At 49.5% G+C, this 20447-nt stretch overlaps 1 protein-coding gene across 10 annotated transcripts in view; it reads right to left on the bottom strand.

The window, feature by feature from the left end:
* LOC102573998 (ubiquitin carboxyl-terminal hydrolase 47) overlaps positions 1-18475 on the bottom strand; it is a 35866-nt gene extending 17391 nt beyond the window's left edge. The window contains exons 1-10 of one of the 10 annotated variants that reach the window (XM_019486050.2): positions 17741-18475; positions 13233-13359; positions 12543-12668; positions 11775-11809; positions 8237-8290; positions 7487-7539; positions 6301-6473; positions 4137-4174; positions 3110-3162; positions 1590-1689 (exon numbers count right to left, since the gene is read on the bottom strand). In XM_019486050.2, coding sequence (XP_019341595.1) covers positions 1590-1689; positions 3110-3162; positions 4137-4174; positions 6301-6473; positions 7487-7539; positions 8237-8290; positions 11775-11809; positions 12543-12668; positions 13233-13247 — 647 coding nt within the window. In that variant the 5' untranslated portion in view covers positions 13248-13359; positions 17741-18475. Of the gene's footprint in view, positions 1-1589; positions 1690-3109; positions 3163-4136; positions 4175-6300; positions 6474-7486; positions 7540-7883; positions 8054-8236; positions 8291-11156; positions 11810-12542; positions 12669-13232; positions 13360-17740 lie in introns of those variants that run through there. The other 9 variants (XM_014598645.3, XM_019486051.2, XM_059730833.1 and 6 more) reach the window with 9 other exon arrangements.
* Positions 18476-20447: the final 1972 nt, after the last annotated feature.

Raw genomic sequence — 20447 nt, 5'->3', positions numbered from 1 at the left:
TGTCCTTCAAGCCCACTCTCATGTCAGACCTACTCAGCCCCACATCACATGCACAGCCCCTTCAGGCTTCCTCTGACCTTGGCCCTACTCTGTGCGGCCTTCCTAATGCTCTACACACTACCCCCTCTGGGGTCTCTAGGATCTGCATCCCCACTTGGCTCAGGCACCTATACATGGGCATACCTGGCCCCCACTACTCCCACATCTCCACACGACCTCCCTCTGGGGTCTCTGGGATCTCTCATCCCCGTTGGGCTCAGGCGGCACTCCACTTGCTGTGCCTGGTCCCACAACTGCCTCCAAAGCCCACCCAAAGATGGGAGCTGGGGTTAAGGCACCCCTTCTTGCCTTTCACTGGGGAGGTAACTGGCATCTCCTGGAGACTCCCACGCTACCAGGAGCCCCACCAAACCACCCCTCCCCAACAGGGTGCAGCTTTAGGTCAGGCCTTCTGCTCTTACTTCTAGATGTTCCATGCAGCAGCTCAGCCAGTCAATGTTTCTGCCTTGGCTGGTCGCAGCCTTTATATACTTAGTTCTCAAAATAGCTGCCACCATAAGGCACCTGCTGGATGCCTGACCCAGCCCCTAAAGTGGCTGGCACCGAACAGTGCACTGGCACACTGGCCTTTCAGGGCCAGATCTCAGTGCTGGCTGCCCGCCTGTTCAGGGCTAAGCCCACACCTTACTTGTCTGCCATACCTTGATGAAATTAATATGAATGTTATTTCTAAGGTGAAAGGCTGCCCATTGCTCGACCTCCTGATCACAAAGGCCTACGTACATACTCCAACCTCCCCTTACATGTGTCCCTTGCCTTGCAGCTGTTTCTATGTCACATCCAGTACTTCCATATGGTCAATTCCAATATTTCTGTCACATCCGGTATTTCCATATTATCCCACCTGATACATCTGTTTCCCCAAGTCAGTGGTTCTGCCCTTCACTGGGCCGCTTCACATGCTTGGCCCCTCCCTGGGCTGCTGGGGTCTTTCACCTGGTTGGGCTCAGGTGGCTGCCACTGTGCCTGGCCCCTACACTGAACTCAGGCAGTCCTAACACCTGGCTTGCCTGGCCCCACTCCCTGCCAGTGTTGGTAACCCACCCATAGGCAGGGGCTGGGGTTATAAGTCACCCCTCCTCATACTTCACTGGGGAGGTAACTGGCCTGGCATTTCATGGGGACTCCCCGCCACAGGGATTTCCCACCAGGCCACCCTTCCCCAGCAGGGTACAGTTTCAGGTCATGCCCAGGACCAGGAGCCTCCGAACCATCCCCATAGCTCCTGCCCTTGCCTCCAAGATGTTCCAGGAACAGCTCAGCTTCATGTTGCCTCCTTGCCTGCTCAGCTCAGACTGTTGCTTCTCTCTCCGAGGGCCTGGGTCAAAATGGAGCCTGCTCCACCCCTTCAGCCAATCCCAAGGTCCTCCTAGGGTCATCTACTAGTCTTGATGAGGTTAGCACCCACCTGCCAGCTGCTCCACTGCCAATTAGAAACCTAAAAGTGGCAGGCACTGCAGGTGCCCTGCCACACCAAGTCAGGTGTGCTATGGCTAAAGCAAACCCACAATGCACTGGCAAAGCCCTACCTGCAAATGGCTCGTCTGAGTTCTGGAGTGAAGAAGAGACACTGCAGCAGGCTGTTCAAGTAGCAGGTAGAGCCCTGGTTACACAGCCCCATGTACTTTCCTGAAAAACCAAGAAAAACCTGAAACTCAGGGACTGAACATCTGAGACCTCTGCCTGGAGTGACCAGCCAGTCAGCTCACCTGATTCTTGGGGAAATGCTGGTTTAATCTATGAAAGACAATTTCCACAGGGAAATCTTTGGAAACATTGTGGCTTCTTCATAGTTCTATGAGACATGCCTGAAGAATCAGTCCTAGAGGGAGAATCTGTATCTTTCCATCCTTTAGAAATGGAAGTGTTGGCTGACAGCATAGCTGACAGGATTCTGCCATGGGTTATGTGCGCACAGTTCCCATTGCAGCCCTGAATTTCAGAGCCAATACTGGAGCAATTCAACAGAAAACATCTTCCCAGGCTTATTCCTATATGAAGGGGGAGAACGTGGCACCACAAAAAGATGCCAGCTGTTTCTGCATTTTCAACGCTCCCAGTGGCCAGATCAGAAAAGATTTCTCTACAGCAACTGCTAAAAGCCAAACATGTCAGATTCTGATATTTTACCAACTTGACAGAAATTTTGTCCTGACCATCCCCCATCACAGACATGACATTCGTTTAGGGAAATAAAAGACTCCAACAAAATGCAGAGACACTACTTGAAGGGACAAGAGGAGGAGAAAGGCAGTCTTCAACAAATTTTTGCATGTTATATTTTTTATTTACACAAACATCTTAGAAATGGACAGCATCCAGAATGGAGTGGACCTTTTTTATACTAAAAGCCTCACTGTGAGGCTGAGTTCATAAATGAAAAAAATTGATTTTTGAAACAACCATAGGCAATGTTAAAAATTCATGAATTTTTACCTAGATCCAAAACCAATTTTACACTTCCTTACCATGATGACTCCCTTAAAATGTTGACCATGTACAGGAAACCCTCACCATTCACAGGGGATACATACTGAAGATCCCCGCGAATGGCAAAATCCGCAAATCGTGAACTGCGTTCATGAACGTCGTCTGCATTCATAAACGGCACGTGGCCCCAGCAGCTGCACTGGTGGCAGCGAGAGCCTGGCGGCGACAGCGGAAACCCAACAGCAGCAAGCGCAGAACTCCTGCAGACGCCGCCAGCGCTGTAACAAGGTAACATTTTGCTGCGTGGGGAATATTCGGCACACCGCGACTATTTGAAACTGTGAATGCCGAACCCGTGAATAGTGAGGGTTTCCTTTACTTCAGAAACATTTTGAATTTATTTTTCCCTCCTAGGACCTGCACTGGTGTACAGGCAAACTCAAAAGTGAAGAACAGCCTTAAATTTCCCAACAATACTCCGCATGAAAATCCACCCACTCTATGCCTCTCCCAGAAGAGTTGCGGGTGGGTGGAGAGAAGCACAATGGCCTGCAACTTCCTACTACTCCTTCTCCTTACCCCCAAAAGATCTTGTGAAACACGAGTGCAAGTCACTTACTTGGCTCAGTATCGGAGGGTGCCTTCGGCCGCTGGGAGATGGAGTCCACATCCCTACCACAGACATAAGAGAAGAGCTGCTTAGTGCCTCCTCACAGGGATGCCCACCTCGGGGTCCTCTGCCTAAAGTCCAGAGCACAAGGCCAGTGCGATTCATTCTGCCACTCCCAACAAAAGAGCTTTCTGGTTTGGTCTCCCTCCCAGCCAGATGGACTGTGCCAGGATAGAGACCTTTGGACCATTCGCAAAACAAAGTCCTTCTCTGCATGGATAACTTACTCTGGCCTGCAACAGCACCAAACCACAAACTGCTGGAAGACCATCTCAGGCTCAACATTAGGAAAAACTTCTTCACTGCTAGGGTGTCTACACTGTGGAATAAGTTCCCTCCAGAGGCGTTGCAATCACCTACCCTGGAAATCTTCAAGAGGAGACTGGACACTCACCTCGCTGGGGTCACCTGACTCCCAGTCATCTTTCCTGCCTGGTGCGGTGGGGCTGGACCCGATGATCCCCTAAGGTCCCTTCCAGCCTCGCAATCTATGAATAAGCAGCCACACTGTTCCTTGGGGCCTTCTTCCAAAATCAGGAACAGCAAAGCTACATCCTCATGCCACTTCCCGAGCTAACCGGTGCCCTCACTCAGCAGAGGTGATTATCCAATCCAAAACACTGCCAACAGCCCCACCGCTCTCAGGACGACACAGCCTGCCAGAGGAATCTTGGCATGCAGGAGCTCGCGACAGTCAGGTAGACCCACCTCCCTTGGTTCCCTTATTTTCTACAGATGGCTGCATTACTAAGACAACCTGCTACAGGACAGCTCTAGGGGGGCAGAGGTCAAGACCAGAGGCACTTTTCATGGCCAGGTAGAAGACAATGCCTGGAAACACCACTACAACAGGGCTCATCTTTGCTCCCAAACAGGCCCTTTCCTCCCCAAGACCCAAGCCCTTCCAGTGGGAACTCTGAGAACGTTACTCAGGCACTAGGGGCAGCCCGACTGGTAGAACAGGAATTGAAATTACCAGCTCCTGCCTTCCGAGGTGTTCTGTCCTCCTAAGATCTGCAACAACAAAAGAAACCACAGGAAGAATTATTTCCTACGGCAGCCTGAAAAAACATTAATACACTAGCAACCAAAGTACAGCCCGGTCGTAGAGGGACAGCGCTCTCACTGTGGGGAGGAGAAACACGGTGCTTTTCAAATTCTGGGTTGCATTATGCTAGAAGAGACACCTGGTTTGCAAAGCAGTGACACAAGCAAGCCAAGTGTTTGCGCAGATGTTAATGTAGATTAATGCCAATGGCTTCAAACAAACAGCAGGAGAGTTGCACACAAATGAAGGTTTTCAGACAAGGCTTTCAATCCCGCTTCTCCTCAGGCTCTTGAGGAGAAATTGGGACATGGCCATGTGCATCAAATACTATCTCAAGGGACTGGTAGTCTAGTTGCCATAAAGACAGTTTAACTAAGTTTCCTGAATCAGGAAAGCTCCAAAAGGATGGCAAGCCTTGGTTCCACCCTGCCGCTTCCTTCTAATGCAGAAAGGCGTCATGGCTTGGATGTCCCTCCACCCAGCTGTGAGCACCATAACAGCTGGTTTGGCTTCTGGGCAAACTGAGAGGAGGCAACAGGATTCTGAATGAGAGGCTCAACAGGCTGTGTTCAAGTCCTGAGCCCCAGAGCCAGGAGCACGACCTTCCTGGTGAAGCTAGGAAGTACCCATTATTTCAGGATACTGTGTGCCCTGCCACAGCACACAGAAAAAAGTCATAAAACAGCACAGAACCTGGGCAACAGACTTCAGATTTATATTACATTTCTCAAGGATTAGATGCAATATTTCTGGTGCAAGATATTTTCAGTGAGGAAGACAGTGCATCCAAAATGGTTTCTTTATTCACACCCTTAGACTGTAACTATGGGGGGGGGATATCAAGGAGGCTAAACCACATTGCAAGGTGAAACAAGGAAACCTCCAGACCTTCCTCAACCACCACCAGCTTTCCAGCATGCTGTTTGTTTTGCTTTGGCAGAAAAAGTTGGCCCCCACAGGTAACTCGAGTCATCCCAGAGCAAATAATGGCACTGAAAGACCCTCACTCAAAAGAAACACACGGTTGTCTGTTGGGTGCTGCTCCACAAAAACAAACCTACAATAGCAGCAAACCATGCTTTCAGCACATGATGTTTAGTACTGCCAGGGAGATAAGTCTCCATTCAAATTTCAAGCGTTTGAAATGTTTCATTCCATTGGCTTTGAAAATGGGCTGACTTTTCTTCCACATAATTTTCCCCGTCTATGAAAGCTACACTTTGCAAACCAAGATAATATCAAATGCCCACAAAAAACCACCTGGGAACATGTAATTCTCCCTTCAGTAACTGCCCGTGCATCCATCCTCACTTGCAGAAATGCTCAGAGCTGCACTGTGTGGTCCACCTGCACTTCAGGTTGCTTCCTCTCATCGCACCAAGGGGATCAATCGTAGTTTGCACTTCCCAGTGCTCAGCTCTTCTTAGTTGTTCGTTTGGGAAAGAGCAGTCTGCCGGTGTGTGTTTGCAGCCTACTTTCCAATTTGAAACCGTAGCTACATACTTTGCATTTCCTTTTCTTCCCTTCCTCCTGTACCTTCCTGGCTTTAATTCCCCTACCTTGACGTTTCTAGGGGACTGATTTCAAGGGCATGGCACCCCACTGCCTTCCTCTACTCTTTTTCCCAAGGCTTTTTTTTGAGCTATGCCACCTGCCATTTTGGTCCCTCAACTTCTCTTAGGACCAAGACCCAGGTTTAAAAACTGTCTCTCTGCTGAGGATCTTTTCCTGGCACTGAACATCTACTCCAGACACCTCTATTGCATAGGTAAGTCACATATCTCAAACAGATGCAACACTGTCAAAGCTTGAACTCGGAAGGAAAGAGAGATCTCACTGAAAACCAACTGAGAAGCATGTGCACAGAACATGCAAGGTCCCACACCAACCTGCAACATTTTCACATGTACGTTCAGTAAACCTCACTGGTGACACCTGCAGGTCCCTCTCAGTACACTGCAAAAGGCACCCTCATCCCTGGTGGTAACAGCAGCCAATGAAGAGCCACAGATCCATGACTGCTGCCTCAAATTAAGGAGCAAAGGCACGCAGGTTTTATGGTTACCAGACTCATTCATCTGTCAGTCTTCACCTGCTCTTCCAAAGGGCTGTCCACATGTCCCTTTGTTCTTAGCTCCATCCCAGGCCTTTCCTCCTCCACTGCTGACTTCTCCCCCTTAGGACTGGTTCGGCCAGGATCCAATGGCCCGCCTGATGCCTCTTCTGCCTTGTCCGGGACACTGTCTCCTTGGCTACCTACAGGCCCTGTGGGAGAAAGAGGAGACTTGCCTGACCCGGTGGTTTCAGTGGATACTCTGTCCTGCCTTGGATTGTAGCAGAGCAGCAGGGCTCATGACGCCACTGTCCTCTCATCGGCAGCCCAGAAACCACATTCTGCTCTCAGGCCCACCACTCCCTTCAGCCGGTTAGAGTCGAAGACCACCAGCTGACCGTATGGGCAGCCACCCTGCCCATCTGCTCTGGGTTGTTCAAATAAACAGCCAGATGGCCAGTCTTGGCACGTGCCATTTCCACAGCCTTACAGACGCACAGTGGCATTCTCTCCCCAGCTACCAGATGAAGGACACGTCTAGACAAACAGCTCGTGATGGACCAAGTACTGCCCAGCACCAAACTGACACTTCCCCCAAGGGCTTAACCCGCTAGAGCATGAGCAGAGCCCAGGCCCGGGCACTGCTCCTCTTTCAGGGCCTCCCACAATAGAAGCCTTCCTGGAGGACACCCCATCCCCAGAGCTGGGATCCACCATCTGAATGCCCATGCCAATGGCCCAGATCCATCATCTCCTCTGAGGCCCACCACAGCTAAAACGTGCCCTATTCCAGTATCCACCAGAGACACAACCTGCCTGTTGCTGCTGACCCAGTGGCTTCATTTCCCTCAGCTGAATTTACAGCCTGATAACCAAACCCAAAACCTCAGGCTGCCATCCTTGTTCCTCGACACAAAGCAACGTCTTGACCCACCCTGCAGGAGCTCTGACTGCTGCCCCCTGGGATGTGGCCTCCGACTTTTCCCACACTCCTCATCAATTAATCAGGCACCAGCAACTTCCCCTTCTGCCTCCCTACAATACAGCACCTAACTAGAGAGTGGAGGCAAGGCTGAGGGGGTCCACCTTCCTCACCCCACCACTCCTCCTCCTTTGCTCCCCTTCCTGCAGACCCAGATGGGAAGCACTGGCAGGCAGGGAAGGACTAACAGCACTATCTTCTTATCCCTGGCAGCAACCCGTGAACAGTAAACGTGTCACTTACTTGGCTCGGTATCGGAGAGTGCCTTCGGCCGCTGGGAGATGGAGTCCATATCCCTACCACAGACATAAGAGAAGAGCTGCTTAGTGCCTCCTCACAGGGATGCCCACCTCGGGGTCCTCTGCCTAAAGTCCAGAGCACAAGGCCAGTGCAATTCATTCTGCCACTCCCAACAAAAGAGCTTTCTGGTTTGGTCTCCCTCCCAACCAGATGGACTGTGACTAGATAGAGACCTTCGTATCGTTTGCAAAGCAAAGGCCTTCTTTGCAGAGTGAACTGACCATTCCCTCCAGCTGTGCCCACACCTGCACTTCATCACACTTTGGGGCCCTCCTCTAAAACCAGGAGCAGCAAAGACGCATCCACACAGCACGTCCCAGGCACCAATAACCACCCTCACCCAGCACCGAAGTTCAGCCCACACAGCTCTGTCAGGAGATGGCAGGCTGCTTCCTCTGGGGTGCAGTGGGGCCTTTGGCAGCTCAGGATGCTGGAAGGCACATCAACCAGGCAGACCCACTTTCCAGGGCTCCCTTGTTTTCCAGCCATGGCTGCATGAGGTAAGATGACCTGCAAGGAATAGTAGGATGGCAAGTCTCTAGAAAAGAGCCTTTTTCCATGGCCAGGTAAAAGACAACAGCTTCACTACTATTTCTGTTCTCAAACCGGCCCCATTCCTCTGTCTTCCCAAGCTCCAAGCAGCCAATCATTCCAATCACAGCCTGTTCTCTTTCTCCACTGCCCTCCACCCACCTTAGCTGGTCCTGGACTTGGTCTCTCTCTCTCATCCCATGGTCACTCCAACACCTGCAGAGGAGGAGAAGGTTGGTCCAATACAAGGTGCGCACCTTGGGCTTGGGCTTCAAGGCTAAGCCTCAGGTTTACACTCAGTGTGCTCAGGAAGAACCAGTTATTTTGCTTCTGCCACCCACCACCCTCCTCCAGAGCATCCCAGGAGCACCCCTTTCCCTGTTCCTCCTTTTGTCTAGCTCTAACTGATGCTACCATTGATTGTGGAAGTGGAAGAGACCCACTAGACAGCTGAGCAGTTCAGTTGGGAGCATTTCAGGTGGAAGATCAACAACAATGCCAGGCCGGTTTTGTAACTTCACATTTTCTTGCGCATTTGTGTCAACAAACACAGGAAACAGCCTGTATTAGTCGGCAGTTAGCTCAGAGACTGGCAAACACAGACCGAGAAACAGCACTGGCCAACAGCTGTTATATTACTCTCCCCAAACAGCAATACCGTGAGGACAGATGGCACTATAATCTCCCTGACCTCACCAAAACCCTGGCACTTGCCCTGGGCCAATCAGACCATTTCCCACAGTCTACTCTGATTTGGGACCTGGGAACTTTCTTAACACCAGGACCTTCACAGAACCCTTGCTACAGGGAACCTGATTGAGCCAACTCCCTGGGAGCAGCAATATGGTAATGATTGGACTGCCAGAGTCCAAGTCTCAAAAAAAGGCCCTGCAAATACCTGCACCAAGCATCCTGTCCTTCCTTGGTTTGTGAGAGACAGCAGATAGGATTCACAGAAGTTTAGAGCTGGAAGGGACCTTATGAGATCATTGGGTTCAGCCCCCCTACTCTGGGCAGGAAAGACTGCTGGGGTCAAATAACCCCAGCAAGGTGTGCGTCCAGTCTCCTTTTGAAGATCTGTGTCACAACCCAAAGTTGTGATTTGTTGTTTGTGTGTGCTTCGGCAACGCTAAATTACGTTCCCGCCTAAATTACAGCTTCCTTGCACGGTGGAGTTCTCTGCCGCAGGAAAGAACTCCGGTGCAACAGGGAATTCCCGCCAAATTTGTAGCTTTCTTTGCAGGGTGCATTTCTCTGCTGCAGAGGAGAGGTGCTTGTTGCAAAGAGTTCCCGCCATTCGTATTATAATTTGTGCCCCACCATTGGCCGGTTCTAAATGTAGGCACACATGGCGGCTAGCTATTGGCTTGCTAGCCGTACAAAAGGCTTGGGTAGTTTCCGCCCAAGTCAGAGAGAGAGGAAAACTGGAGAGAGACAGAACTCGCCAGGAGGAGGAGACTTCGCGTTGTGTGAAGATCTCCAAGCAATGTGGACCCTTGCGGACCCAACGCGCCTCTCTTAAGCAGGCAACGGAGGTCTAAACAGCCTCTGGCCTCTCCCCGTCGCCGAGCGCAATCCTAAACGTATCCCTATCCTTTGAACCCAATTTTCGAACCCACGGAGTCTTAACAGCTCCGGGGGACCTGGGAACCGAACCGAACCCACGGAGCTTCAGCAACTTCGTGAGGAAAGAATTGCCGAACCCGCGGAGCCTAAACCACTCCGGGGTCAAAGAACTGAGCTTGTCAGAGTCCTCCAACAAGGACTCAAGCGGAGCTGCACCTGGAAAGCTGTCCAGCCTACACCGCGACCATCTTGGGTGTAAGTAAATAATCTTTTCAATCAACCACTACGCCTCCGTGACTAATTCTAGCTCGTGCGTACCAAACCGCCCCGCGGTTTTCTCCAGCCCCGCGTGCCTGGGCTGCTGGCCACAGTCCGCGTGTGCAAAGATGGGCCCAGCTCGCCCCCGGCCCGCACAATCTGTAGGGTAGGTGCCTGCACCACTCCCACTGGGAGTCTATTCCAGAGTCTGGTCACACGAACCATGAAGTTTTTCCTCATATTCAGTCTGAAACCTTATTCTAGGAGTTTATGACCATTGCTCCTGGTTTTCCCCTGGGGCACTTTAGTGAATAGTTGTTCACCTAGGCCCTGATGCTCTCCCCTGATATATTTGTAAGCTGCCACCAAATCCCCCTGAAGTCTTGTCTTTTCTAGGCTGAACAGTCCCATATCTGTCAGCCTTTCCTTGTATAGCTTGCTCTTCAGTCCTCTAATCATATGAGTGGCTCTACTCTGGACTCTCTCACACTTCTCTACATCCTTCTTGAAGTTTGGCACCCAGAACTGGAGGCAGTACTCCAGCTGTGGCCTCACTAATGCCGAGCAGACAGGGAGAATAACTTTGTTAGTTCTGCTTGAGATGCATCGGTTGATGAACACTGGTATATTGTTTGCTCTGCTAACTGTGGCATCACACTGGTGGCTCATATTCATTTTATGGTCAATTATGACCCCCAGGTCCCTTTTGGATGTGGTGCTTGCTAGTGTAGCGCCACCAGGCCTGTAAGTTTGTTGCAGATTTTTCCTCCCCAGACTGAGCACTTTACACTTCTCAATGTTGAACAGCATCTGGTTCTGGTCCGCCCATCTAACTAATCTTTCTAGGTCCTCCTGGATCATCACCCTACCCTGAGGCATGACTGCACTTCCTCACAGCTTAGTGTCACCAGTAAACTTTGCCAGTGTGATTTTCACCCCCACGTCCAGGTTGTTGATGAAGATGTTGAAAAGCACTGTAGTGCTTTTCCAAGTACCGAACCCTGGGAGACCCCACCAGCTACCTTCTGCCAGGTTGACACAGATCCGTCTATTAGTACCCTCTGGGTCCAACCCCACAGCCAGTTTCCCACCCATCTGACAGTTGAATTGTTGAGCCCATAGTCTCCTAGTTTTACTTGAAGAACCTCCTGAGATGTGAAAACCTTCCTGAAATCTGAGGAATTGGCATTAACCACCACACTCCCATGCGTAATAACCTGGCTGTAGAAGGAGATGAGGTTAGTCAGACATGAGCTACCTGCGACAAAACCATGCTGGCTGTCATTCAGAATTTTGCCTTCTAGTTTATCACATATAGACTCCTTGAGACATTTTTCAAGGATTTTTCCTGGGATTGAGGTCAGGCTAATTGGCCTGTAGTTCCCTGGGTCCTCTCTCCTCCCCTTCTTGAAGATGGGCACAACACTGTCCCTCTTTCAGTCTTCTGGGACCTCTCCTGAGCACCACAGATTCTCAAAGATGTTCTCCAGTGGTCTTGCGATGACTTCGGCTAGTTCATTCAGCACTCTTGGATGGAGTTTATCCAGTCCTGCTGACTTATAGATATCCAGCCTCAATGAACACGCAGGTTAACAGCTTGTGTTAGTCAGTAGTTAACTCGCAGACCAATAAACACAAACCAGGGCAGATCTTCCCTTCTTGCTCAGAAGCCAAAGACTGGGCACTTGGCTCTGACCCTTTGGATAATCTTCCATAGGCATCCCCATTTTGGGAACAGGAGTATTCTTAGCATCAGAACTGACAAGAATTTTCCCTCCTGGGGCCTGTCTGAGTCATGTCACTGGGAGGGGTGACAATGCAACATTAGCCTGGGAGTGCCTGAAACACCAGTCCTCAAAACAAGTGTCCGAAATACCTGAACAGTTGGTTCCATAGACTCCTTCCCTCGATCTGTAAGACAGAGCAGAGAGTGTCTCAGCTATCGAGGTGTAATAAACACAGGGGAAGTTGCCTTGAGGATGATCCTGTCTGCTAATAAAGGAAAGGTTTCTCATATCCTACAGCTACTCCTGGGCCACACCACTGCCACACTGAAGTGCTTCTTTAAGGCCCAGTGAGCAGGGCAGGTGGGCTCAACTCTGCTCTTCCTCACAAGGAATCCTCAGGTTTAGTTCTTGCTTATCTCAGATATTCATCATCTCTCTCACACAGGAAGGTGAAGGAATGCCTGATGAAAGGTCTTTGTGCCCTCAGGAGGGCTGCCTTCAGCCCCAGTAGCTAACCCTTGCTGTCTGACCCCACTATTGAAGCCAGTTGCTGGAATGACTGTTTACACACTGCAAATCACTACAGGTCATGTAACCACATCCAAACTAGGCAGGTCAGGACTGCCAGCTATACACCTGCAGCACCACAGATCCCAGAAAAAGTGAGTCCGCACTCATGTTGTATTGGCTCTTATTCTTTTTCACAGTCAGTTCCAGGGCCCTGACATGGGGGCTCCAATTTGCTATGGAAATACCAATAAGCAAGGAGGGCGGGATTATTTTCTTTTTTGGTTGGTTGGTTGGTTTGGGGTTTTGTTGTCATTGTTACTGTTGTGTATAATCTTAGCTAAATCAGTGAGATTTTGCTCAAATCAGAGCCCCTCCATGACTTCCCTGACTGCCTTAGCACCTTCTACCTCATTTGCCATAACGTCCTGATGGGATGATTGGTCTGTATTTCCAGATGATTTTTCTTCATCCTTATTACAACCATCACAGCTTCCTCCAGAGCCATCATCTTGGGAACATTTGCTCTTTTTGTCCTGCAAGAAAACCACAGTAGAACTCACTACTCAGTTATCTTGTTTCTGCGCAGTGAGGAGGTAAATCTGATGAAGGCCTGTGGTGCTGGGAGCAGTGAAATATTTGGATCTTTAAAATTTTCACATGGTGAACCCTACAGCACTGTGGCTGGGGGAGGGAGGGGGAAAAGGGACCAGTGACCAGTCAATGAAGATTTGAGTAACAAACTCATGTTTTTCAAGGTAACTTGCCCTAAACTGTGAGCCCCATGCTCCCTCAAATCGAGGTGCAAGAAGGAAAGCCAGTAGGGAGATGAAACAAGAGGAAGAAGCCATCAGATCCATCCCTTTCAAGATGAAAAAATATATAGGATGTCAGAACTCAGAGATGTAGGTTTACAAATTATCCAACCTCAAAGCCAGGTTCAATACAATAGGGCCAAGGTTCAGTAAAACAATTTTGCACAAAAGCAGAGCTGAGCATTATGAGGCCAGGACAAGGAAATGGCTGGTATGATTTTCTCCTCACTGTTCTCCTCTTTCTCTCTACTAGGTAAAAAAGAAAACCCAACATCCCCTACTTACAGGCTGTTCTTCCATTTCCACAGTGAAAATCTCACAGAAAACCCACTAGGTTTCCAAACTGATCTCTCTCCAAATACATAAGACAATGGAGAAGCAGATTTTCAAAGCAGCAGCAACAGAAGCAGCTCTGAAAGACAAGACCACATGTTATACACCACACAGGCACATGTACGTAAGAATTCTGCATTGTGGACCAGCTGATGTTCAAGAGATGGAAGCCTGTTGGTAGCCTGTAAAGCAGGTGGCACAGCATCCTCTGGTAGCCCTGAGCCACACTGCAGCCTACTGCTGCCACTCCAGCAGCCCAGCTGACTGCTCTAGTTTATCTGGGCAAGGCACAGGCATGAGAAGCAGATGCAGGCTGGGAAGTCATAAGATGTGGATATTTGGTCACTCAGATTTTAGGTCTGTCTAAGCCAAAGCTGAACCCAACTCCCAGGCTGAAATCCGTTCATGGGGTACAGTGAAGCTCTCAAACTAGAACAAATCGGGCTTCTGGTTCATTCAGCTCCCATCCCAGAGTCAACTCCTCAGACCTGGAATCTTCACTTTGGCCAACCAGCTCACTCCACCAGATCCTCTGCTTACAGCCGGCAACAAACCCAGCACCAAGTGAGGCTGCAAACTGCTCCACCAGCATCTTGCCTCTCAGAGGTTGAGTCTTGTAAGATAAAAACAATGAGAAGGAGCAGCAGACACAACTACCTGGCAGTGTGTGGCCTCCAGCTACGTTCTACAAACCTCACTCTTCTTGAGACATGTTAAGGGGTTTAAATCAAGCCCCCCATCCCCATTTCACAGCATGCTCTCTGTTACCCATCACCATATTACTTATGTCCCACACCCTCAAACAGCACTGCCAGTTCTTGGAATACCACCAGTTAGTGCTTTGGAGCTGGAAAGAAAATGCAACCCTCTCAGGATGAAATGCTTACTAGAGAAAGCCTCTCAGATGTGCTGCCTTGCCCACATCTCTTCCAAGGAAAAACAGGTTTTGTTTTGTGCGATTCAAGAGAATACAAGTTTACCTGCTTGGGTATCTTGGGTAAAGTGAGGTACATTACACATTGCACTTTGAACTGCTCAAATGTTGATCAGTGTTAGTGCTAGCACGAGTTTGCAGAAGGCTAAACCTTCTCTGACTGTCCCCCCACTGTACAGCTTTGACTTGCTACTGAAGTTGGGAGGCAGAGTTAATGGGATGAATGGGATGGGGGCAGCGAAATGAAGCAATTCAGCCACTGAAGGATAAAATAAAAAGAAAGAAAAAAAGAAGAAGTAAATAAAAGAAGGCCTTACATTTTAATAACTTGGGATTTGGATTGGGGTAGGGTACAGGGGGTGCTGGTCATGCTTCCCAGGGTGACTGGGAGGTGGAAGCAGTGAGGAAAGCCACTTTTAGGGGAGCTACTGCCCCCACCCTGGGAAGGAAGCCCCAGCTCATAGGGACCTGATCCGGCCGCCTACCTTGTTCTCCACCCCCTCCCCAGACCCCACTCCTAGATTTGTCCATACCTTGTGACCTGACTAGCTGGCAGGTGCTCTGCAGGCTGCATGAAGTTGTACCCCTGGGAGGGAAAGGCACATTCCCAGAGGCAGGAGGTGGAGCTGGCTTGGTGCCAGAACTACCCCTAGGCCAGGGGTTGGCAATCATTTTGGCTGGAAGGTTGTTTAACAAATTTTGGTGAGGGTTGCAAGGGTAGCTCTGTCCTTTGACAGATGCCCGCCCCCTGGTCGGCATATTGGGACCAGAAGTCTTGCCCCCTAACCCCTGACCTTTGCCACAAGAAGTCCCTCCCCTTGCCCCCAGAAGTACTTCTTTTGGGAGCCAAGGGTTGCCATCTTGGAACACGGCCAGATGTGGAGTGGCGGCAGTGTGGGTTGGTGACAGAAGTCACTGCTGCGTGCAAGCTTTGGAAAAGTTTTGCCAGCAGTTCCATGATGACTTGGGCCAGTTCCTTCAGCACCCTCAAATGAAGTTCATCCAGTCCTACTGACTTACGTCTACTTTTTTCAAATGATCACACACTAGTTCTATGGTGTGGCTCCCCACTGAAATGCCAGGAGCCATGGGGAGTCACACGCCATTGAGCCAGGCCAACTCCATGCCTCCACAATGGGCTCCCAGCACTCCAGCAGGAAGCCCCACTTGCTGGCACAAAGCTGGTCCAGCCCATCCCTAAGGCACACAGCTCCCAGCTGAAGTGCTGGGAGCCCCACATACTGGCATGGAGCCAACCCCACCTGGCCCAATGGCGCACGGCTCCCAGATGGAATGCTGGGAGCTGCACATGGCGGCATGGAGCCCGACTGGCCTGATTGTGCATGGCTCCCTGTAGCTCTGAGTTCCAGGAGACATGCACTATTGTTCCAGGCTGTATCGTGCCTCCAGCACAAGCTGGAGCGCTAGGAGCCCTGTGGAGATTGAGGCACAGAGCTGGCCTGGCCTGATGGCGCATGACCTCTGAAAGCCCACACCTTTCTCCGGCTTTTAGAGGGGCAGCCACAAGCCGGTAACAGATGTCTTTTGAAGGGGCCCCGTGGGTCAGACAGAATGGCCTGGGAGGCCAGTTCTGGCCTATGGGCCATATTTTTCCCATCCCTGCCTCAGGCAGTAGAGTTCATGGGGTTAATTTATGAACAATCCAGGTGTTCAAAGCTCCAGGAGACACTAAATTAATGTGTAAAGGCCTTGTTACATCTTATGCAGTAAGCCACACACAGCTCTTAATCAGCTTAGCATTGTTCAGCTTAGTGGCACAGTCACACCTTAGGCAAAAAAACATCTTTGACTATCCTGCATCTGCACAGCTGTGACTTGCCACAAGTGGCTTGGTGAGCAGGGACAGAACTAGAATCTAGGGGCAGGACCATCTCATTGCTCCCACTGGGCAGAGAGCTGCAGCCCTGAAGCGCCCAGTGACCATGCTACCTCTTGCCACTGTCCAGACTGCCAGTTGCTGTGCTCAGAGGGATCAGTGAGGCTTTCCGGACTATGGGAGGATGCACCATGGCCGCTGTGTGCTCTAGGGGTGTGGCACATGCTCTGCCTTGCAGGAGCAGTGAGAAAGCCCAGGCTATGGCAGTAGACACTAGAGCCACCAGGCACTCCAGGGCTGTGGTGCTTTATTATCCAAGTTAGCACTACTAAAAGTATTTCCAGTTTATAAAATGCCCAATGCATACACCTGAATTACTATTTTTTCCCCCACATACTTCCTTGCTTGCTAGTTTTGCCTCTCATGTCCTTTAACCTGCCCAAGTTAAACAGTGACCAGCACAAAATCTCTTCTGCTGAAGTGGGTGCACATCTTGCCACTGTGGTGGGAGAAAACTCCCTAAAGTTCGTTATCTAGCTGCAGCAGGGACCAGACAACGCGGGTAAAGAACTGACAGTCATTTATTTGCTCGAGCAAAGACCATAAAACCAGCAAAAGGCAAAATGGCCCCCCTTCAAGGGTGGGGCGATCTTTTATACTTTTTACAACAAGGCAAGACTACAGGGTTAACAAAAGCAATACTTGGGCGGTGCTTTACAAATCTTTGTAACAGCATATTTCTATTAAGCTGAACTAGCACTTTTTAAAAGCTAAAAGTTAAGTAACAGTAACATTATGATAAGTTAGCAAAACCTTGCACAGTAGTAGACACTTCTTAAGGACATGATCACTGTACTTAGAACAATGGCTTCTTTGTCTTATCTTGCTTCTTGCTGTAGCTGATTTTCAAGCACACAGACACAGATCCACTTGCTGCATTTTACTCAGAAAATGCTTAACACAGTTAAAATGATTACATGACACAAGCAAAGGCTTAGCTATCATTCTGCCTTGTGGTCAGCGGCATTGCTAGGCCACAGGTCATGCCTTGTATTCAGCTGCAAAGCTAATACTTCTTAATAATCCAAATTATTGTTAATTTAACAGTATGCTATCAGAAAACTATTCTATTTCAGGGTAATAACAAACATGCTCACTACACCACACTAAGTCAACAATTTTATACCAGGGTCCTGTGGCACCATGGGTGCCTTGAGGTGCCAGTGTTAATGCTGTTAGATGTACAAACATGATTGCTATGATAAACCCAGAGAGTTCAAAGAGACATCTGTAACATTAAAAACATTCAGCCCTACTGTGCTTAGAGCTCCTTGCAACAGACGAGTTGCTCTATTAATTTTCCTGTAATTAAAATACAAGTGAAAACTATGAGGAGGTCATTTCTGAGGGGTGTCTTGAGTCTATCTTGCAGTGCCTCAAGTTTAAAAGGGTTGAGAACCACTGTTTGAAGCTGAGAGTAGCTGTTAAATGCAGTCAGCTGCATATAAAGGACTGACACCCCTCTTTTAACCAAGCAGCAGTTGCAGGCAGGCCCAAACTGTTTCATGCTGCTCTCTCCCCCCTCTAACACAGCGCTCACGGTTCCACACAGCCCTGTTCCCATTAGGGCTTGTTTCCCCACCACTTCCCTGCACATTCTTCTCTAGTGTGCACAGCGCTGCAACTTACCCTTTTCTGAACACATTGCCAGGCCAGACTGACGTGCAAGCTAGTTCCCCGAGCAGAGCTCTGAAGAGGCAAACACCACGTTCCTGAGGCTGAATCCTCTTCACAATCTTCACAAAAGCGCTTTAAGGAGCTACTCTTTAACTTGCACTTTCATTCTGACTGGTAGGGAAGCTACTTTGTGCTAAAATTGTTTTCTGAGCTCGCTAGGAGGAGCAGCTGCTCGCTCTTAGCTGGCAAGAAAGACCTTCGTTTTCACTTACAGTAAATACCCTGATACAGTGTGTTTATAGGTACTGTATTTTTCAGCACAGCACATATGAATTTACTTGCACAATGAAACACAACAAGGACAAGTGCAAAGTCTAGCACTTCAGATATAACAATTTGATACCCAAATACAGATTGGAAAATGAGTGACTAGGCTGCTGTATACTAAGGAGAAGGACCTGGGGATTCAATGGATCCTAAATGGAATACAAGGCAATAGTGTGCTCTTGTTTCAAAAACACCAACACCTTCATGGTTTGTTTTTAAAAGAGTTTCTCTTTCAAATTCTTCCCCTCTGGCATTGGTGAGGCCTCACCTAGATTACAGTGTCTGGTTTTGGCCCCTGAGTTTCAAAATGGACGTGGTCAGATCTTAGAAAGAGCCTAGCAGAGAGCCACAAAAGTGATTAGAGCAGTGTTGGGCAAAATAGTGGATCCAGCCAGAGGCCAGACTCCATTTTCTAGCAGCTCCTTCCTGCGTGGCTAGGGCCAGGGTCCATGGAGACCCCAGTAGCAGCTGCACTGTGATAGCGCAAGGCTGGGGTTTCCATGGAGACTGGCCCCACCAGCACTGGCAGACAAGCTGGGATCTTGCCCTGGTGACAGCATGGTCCAGAGCCAGGGCAGAGCCGTGATCTGCAGCCTGCACGCTCCGGGCAGGATTGTGTAGTCAGTGCACTGTGGCTCTGCCCTGGCTCCTTGCAGCAGTGACAGCGTGGTCTGGAGCCAGGGCAGAGCCATGATGCACAGCCTGCATGTGCCTGCCTGCCTGGGGTATGCAGGCTGCAGATCATGGCTTTTCTCTGGCTCTGGACCACGCTGTCACTGCCACAAGATCCCAGCCCAGCTACGGATCAGGTCCCTGCCTTGCCATGCACCCTGCCAGCAGGGGTGGCGCTAGGGGAGAGGTTGGGGGAGCTATAGCCACCCCAAAATTCCCTGTAGCCCCACATAGCCACCCCTCGGCTGCTGCTGCTACCTGCCCTGCAGAGGCAGCCTGCCCGGCTCCTGCCTGCAGCACAGTTCCCCATCAGCCGCCTCACCAGGAAGAGGCTGGTGCTGCTGCTGCCTGCCAGGGCTGCTGGGGCCAGTCTCCACAGAAACCCTGGCCCTGTGCTATCACAGGACAGGTGCTGCTGGGGTCTGTATGGAAACTGGCCTCAGCCACATGGGCAGGGGCTGCTAAGAAATGGAAGCCATGACTTGTGAGGCAAGGCTGAAAGAGCATGGGTTATTTAAACAATCCCCTTGAGATGAGCAGAATGCTTCACTGATACGGCGATCATTCTGCCTTTAAGATACAAAAAGGGGTAACTCATCCCATGCTTGTGGACAATGAAGTTTGAGAAGAATTTTTCATTTCTCAGCCTCAGCTTTCTGCCCCAAATATTCCTCATACCTGCACACTGCTTAAGCCAGGGGCTAGACTCACACCTGTCACTTCCAGTTACACACCTTCAGTCACATTGTATTTCCCTTCTGCTTCTCTAATTCCCACTACAAGAAGCCACTCTTCCATGGGCCGCCTGCCTCTTCTTTCTTGGAAGTAGTTCTTTTCTATTCTTTGCTCTCTTGTACAACAGCCTGCTGCTGTGAAAAACTAAGACATTTGGATAAGATTTATGTTTTTATGAGAGACATCCAAGAAGCTAAAACCAAACTAAAACTCAGTTTACTCCTCATTTCTACAAAACTTCATACTTGGACTTGGGTACAACCACATCAAATGAAAAAAAAAAAAAAAAAGATCATGCTCATCACAGCCGAAATGGTTTGTATGATACTTAATTCACATTTCTACACCATACACTGGCTGTGGAAGCAGAAATTAAGACAATAGTTTGAGAAAGTATAAATTTAGAAAGGAGCAGAGCAAACCTTGTCCACACCCCAGTCAACAACTCAGGCATACCATTTCCTGAAAAGCGTATCACTGTCACTCAGCGAAAGTGAAAGCATAAAGAAGGCTGGTGCTGCTGGAGTGAGGAGAGAAACCAGCTCAGTCAGTAGCAACCCGGAGAGCTGCAAGGATGACAGTGTTCCAGGTGCTTGTGCAAGGGATAGAGGACTGCATAAAACCAATAGACGTGGCGAATTCAGAGGAGGAATTCAACAGCATGAGCATCGACACGTTCATGATGATGGTTGCCACCAAACTCCTGAAGAACCCAGGTAATGAGCAACAAAGAAAGCAATCCTGCCTCCTGCTTTAAAGTTGAGCAGTTTTGTGTGAAACACTTTAAATACTTTGGTGGGGTCAGTTTGCATTCATTGCGTCAGCCTCTTGGTTCATTTTTGTTTGTTTCTTTTAAATTAGGCATGCTTATTCAATTTGGAGACTATGCAGGCAGCTAGAAATATTTTTCTTCTTTGTTTAGTTATTGGAGGCTGGACAGATATTTGGCTGGGGTGATATGATTCCGGCACCCGTTCCTGTCCAG

Source organism: Alligator mississippiensis, chromosome 7 (genome assembly GCF_030867095.1).
Source record: "Alligator mississippiensis isolate rAllMis1 chromosome 7, rAllMis1, whole genome shotgun sequence".
Lineage (NCBI taxonomy): Eukaryota > Metazoa > Chordata > Crocodylia > Alligatoridae > Alligator > Alligator mississippiensis.
This window is presented reverse-complemented; position numbering and strand designations above follow the sequence as displayed.